The following is a 5,432-nucleotide window of genomic DNA, read 5'->3' on the forward strand; positions in this document are numbered from 1 at the left end:
TTCCGCGATATTTGCTTTAATTTGCGAGTTTCAGTGTTATACCATGGAGCTAACCGTCTTTGTTTTATTATCTTCTTTATTCTAGCAACCAACCTTATCATTACAGCCTGGGGACACTGTATACTGTACTTTCCCCCCGCAACAAAGCTTTGTGGAGCTGAGTGTCGCAATTTGGTTTTATTTTCCACATTGTTACAGACCTAGTGTGTGTGTGTGTGTGTGTGTGCGGTGTTTGTGTGTGTGTGTGTGTGTGTGTGAGTGTGTGTGTGTGTGTGCGCGCACCTGTGTTTGTGTGAGTGTGTTGTATTCTATAAAGAAGACAAGTGACACGATCTCGTCAGACCTCTTGTGACGAGTGCAAGACATATGTATTTTCTTGATAAAAACAGTTCTTCTCTATAAGTCATCATCACACCTGTTCCAGGTAGATCTATCAATCAAGGAATGGATACGTCATCATCTGATGAAACAACACCGAAGAAAGCCAAAGAAACAGACCAAGAGGTTAGTAGTCATCCTGAATGAGTGTGTAGTCCTGATTACTGAGGACTCAGCCAATCAGAGCTCAGCTCATTCACTGGCTGACCCACAATGCATTTGGTTTAGATGCTGAAGCTCCACCATGATGTCAAGATGAGGATTCTCTGTCCACTAATATTTACATGTGTTAAATGTTTTCAGTGAACATTTGAGGAAAACATTCCTAGAGAGCTTGTTTCATTACTGCGGAGTCAGGTTGGTTAAAGACGGAGGTCTGTGGAACGCTTACCATATTCTTTTTTTTATATATATTTATTTATATATGTTATATCATATCATATTCATATGTGTCATAGCATATCATATTCATATATATCATATCAAATCATATTCATATATGTCATATCATATTCATATATATCATATCATATCATATTCATATATGTCATATCATATTCATATATATCATATCATATTCATATATATCATATCATATCATATTCATATATGTCATATCATATTCATATATGTCATATCATATTCATATATCATATCATATTCATATATATCATACCGTATTCATATATGTCATATCATATCATATTCATATATGTCATATCATATTCATATATATCATATCATATCATATTCATATATGTCATATCATATTCATATATGTCATATCATATCATATTCATATATGTCATATCATATTCATATATATCATATCATATTAATAAATGTCATATCATATCCTATTCATATATGTCATATCATATCATATTCATATATATCATATCATATTCATATGTCATATCATATTCATATATATCATATCATATTCATGTATATCATATCATATTCATATATGTCATGTCATATCATATTCATATATGTCATATCATAACATATTCATATATATCATATCATATTCATATATGTCATATCATATTCATATATATCATATCATATCATATTCATGTATATCATATCATATTCAAATATTTCATGTCATATCATATTCATATATGTCATATCATATCATATTCATATATATCATATCATATCCATATATGTCATATCATATTCATATATATCATATCATATCATATTCATGTATATCATATCATATTCATATATGTCATTTCATATTCATATATATCACATAATATTCATATATATCATATCATATCATATTTGTATGTTATATCATATTCATATATGTAATATCGTATCATATCCATATATGTCATACCATATTCATATATGTCATATCATATTCATGTCATATCATATAATATTCATATATGTCATATCATATTAATATGTCATATCATATCCATATGTCATATCATATAATATTCATATGTCATATATTCATATGTCATATCATATAATATTCATATATGTCATATCATATTCATATATGTCACATCATATCATATTCATATATGTCATATCGTATTCATATGTCATACCATATCAAATTTGTATATGTCATATCATATTCTTGTCATATCATATTCATATATGTCATATCATATCATATTCATATGTATCATAGCATATCATATTCATATATATCATATCATATTCATATATGTCATATCAATCCATATATGTCATATCATATCATATTCATATATGTCATATCATATTCATATATTTCAAATCATATTCATATATATCATATAATATTCATATATGTCATATCATATTCATATATGTCACATCATATCATATTCATATATGTCATATCATATCATATTCATATATGTCATATCTTATTCATATATGTCATATCATATTCATATACGTCATATCATATCATATCCATATGTGTCATAGCATATCATATTCATATATATCATATCATATTCATATATATCATACCATATTCATATATGTCATATCTTATTCATATGTGTCATAGCATATCATATTCATATGCAGGATGTAGCAGGACGTAGCAGGACGTAGCAGGATGTAGCAGGATGTAGCAGGATGTAGCAGGACGTAGCTGGACGTAGCAGGATGTAGCAGGACGTAGCTGGACGTAGCAGGATGTAGCAGGATGTAGCAGGACGTAGCAGGATGTAGCAGGACGTAGCAGGATGTAGCAGGACGTAGCAGGATGTAGCAGGACGTAGCAGGACGTAGCTGGACGTAGCAGGATGTAGCAGGATGTAGCAGGACGTAGCAGGACGTAGCAGGATGTAGCAGGACGTAGCAGGATGTAGCTGGACGTAGCAGGACGTAGCAGGATGTAGCAGGACGTAGCAGGACGTAGCAGGACGTAGCTGGACGTAGCAGGATGTAGCAGGACGTAGCAGGACGTAGCAGGACGTAGCTGGACGTAGCAGGACGTATGGGACATATGTATGTATGTCATATCATATTCATATATGTTATATCATATCATATTCAAATATGTCATATCATATCATTTTCAAATATGTCATATCATATCATATTCATATATATCATATCATATTCATACATGGCATATCATATCATATTCAATTTCTAGGCACAAACAGACCAAAATTGGTTAAAATATCAATTTTGAATTATTATTTTTTCCACCATCCATTTAAAAAATCTTAAATATCTGTTTTTTCAATTTCCTGTTGTTATTCAGAAGATCAGAAATTTAGAAAATGACTAATTTGTGTCTGGGATGAAATAATTTAATGCTGTGGTGATATTATCTCTCTCGCTCCACCTGGTCACCAACGATTGGTTGGCTGTCATCGGATGGAAGTTGTTGCCAGTTTCCACTCCAGTTTTCTACTCTATGGAATGCTTGGTTTTTAAATTGCCCGGTCCCACTCCCATAGTTATTGGCACAGTCCACCACCCCCCCCCAAGCCACACAGCAACTTTTTAAACAAATTCTCCATACTACTTACCCACCTCTCTACTCTCTCCTAATGTCATCCTCCTATGTGATTTTAATATTCATATGGACAATACAAACCTCCCACTCACCAGAGACTTTACCTCCTGTCTAGACAGTTCTGGATTCCATCAGTATGTTGATTTCCCCACACACATAAAAGGTCATTCACTGGATTTAATCTGCTGCTCTGGCTTAATCCCCTCCAACTGTTCTGCTGATGATGTTCACATTTTGGATCATTTTCTTTTGTCCTTCAATATCTCTCTGTCTCTCTCTGTAATAAAACCAGTCCGCCAGATTTCTTTTTGTAATATTAAATAATATTAAAAACATAAATACAGACATCCAATCCTCCCACATTGATTTTTCCTCTCCAGACCACCTTGTCACCCATTATAACTCTCGACTTTGCAATAATCTCAACTTCCTTGCCCACTCTCAAAACCCGATCTGTGTCCTTTTCCAGCTCTGCCCCTCGGTTTTTACCTGAGCTCCGCCTCATGACAGCCAAGGGTCGCCAACTTGAACGCCTCTATAAAAAAACTGGTCTCTCCATTCACATAGAAATGTATAAATCTCCTCTTCTTCATTACTCACACTCAATAGCCTTAACTAAATCAAACTACTATTCTGACCTCATCTGCTCCAACGAAGGGAACTCCAGGTCTCTGTTCTCAATGATCCATAAAGCTTTTAACCCCCCTGATTCTCTGCCTTCTCACATGTACTCAGTTGAGACTTGTAATTCACTGGTTGTCTTTTTTAATGAAAAAGTCAACTCCATTCACCAGCAGTTACATTTGACCCCCTTGCCTTCCCCTCCACCTTTGCCCCTCCCCAATAGCCAGTCATTTTGCTGCTTTCTACTGCCCACCCCCTCCGAAATTTCTGATTTCATCCGTAAATCCAAGTCCTCAACCTGTTCTCTTGACCCCCTCCCCACAGCTCTGGTCAAAACCTGTCTCAGTTCCCTCCTTTCCTTCATAACTACCATTATTCATACCTCTCTCTCCTCTGTTATTGTCCCCTCACTTTTCAAAACAGCATCCGTCTCACCGATTCTGAAAAAACCTGGCTCAGATCCAACCAACTATAATAATCTTCGTCCTATCTCAAATCTTCCCTTTATTTCTAAAATACTTGAAATAATAGCAATGTTCAACTCCATGCTTTTCTTACCCTTAACAGTCTTTACGAACCTTTCCAGTCTGGTTTTGCCCCTCCCATAGTACTGAATCTGCCCTAATAAAAATCACCAATGATCTCCTCACAGCTGCTGATTCCGGACTCATCTCCATTCTCATCCTCCTCGATCTCAGTGCGGCCTTCGATACCATTTCTCACTCCGTTCTCCTAAGTAGACTATCTTCTCTCAGCATCTCTCACACGCCTCTTGACTGGTTCTGCTCATATCTTTCCAACCGCACTCATTCTATTCAACTCAAATCTTTCACATCCCCCCCCCGTTACTACTGGCGTCCCTCAAGGTTCAGTTCTTGGCCCCATCCTTTTCATCACCTACTTCCCCTTGGCAATATCTTCCGTAAATTCAACCTTCATTTTCATTGTTACGCAGACAACTTGTCCCTTACTAACTGCCTACTTGAAATTAAAACTGGTTCACCTCAAACTTCCTACTAAACATTGATAAAACCGAACTCCTCATCGTAGCCACCAAATCCACCCTATCCAAAATCAATAGTTCCACTCCTTGGTCTCCCCTTCCCCTCAGGTCAAAAGGCTGGGCGTCATCCTCAACTTCTCCCTCTCCCTTCAGTCACACATAAATAATATCTGCCGGTCTGCATACTTCCACCTACGCAACATTAACCGCCTCCGTCCCTCTCTTACCCCTCACACTGCTTCCATCCTTATCCACAGCCTCGTCACCTCCCGCCTTCACTATTGGAGCTCCTTCTTTTTTTTGGCCTCCCTCAAAAATCCCTCCATAAACTTCAAGTTCTTCAGAACTCAGCAGCTGGTGTCATCACCAGAACCCCCTCTTTTCATCATGTAAACCCTGTCCTCCAGCAGCTGGTGTCATCACCAG

General features: G+C 36.2%; 1 protein-coding gene across 1 annotated transcript in view; it reads right to left on the minus strand.

Annotated features, from left to right (window-relative positions):
• LOC117953065 overlaps positions 1-3,884 on the minus strand; it is a 6,093-nt gene extending 2,209 nt beyond the window's left edge. Inside the window, exon 1 of the mRNA XM_034885780.1 lies at positions 3,741-3,884. Within this exon, the coding sequence (XP_034741671.1) occupies positions 3,741-3,884 (144 nt within the window). The remainder of the gene's footprint in view (positions 1-3,740) is intronic.
• Positions 3,885-5,432: the final 1,548 nt, after the last annotated feature.

Source organism: Etheostoma cragini, chromosome 11, assembly GCF_013103735.1.
Source record: "Etheostoma cragini isolate CJK2018 chromosome 11, CSU_Ecrag_1.0, whole genome shotgun sequence".
Lineage (NCBI taxonomy): Eukaryota > Metazoa > Chordata > Actinopteri > Perciformes > Percidae > Etheostoma > Etheostoma cragini.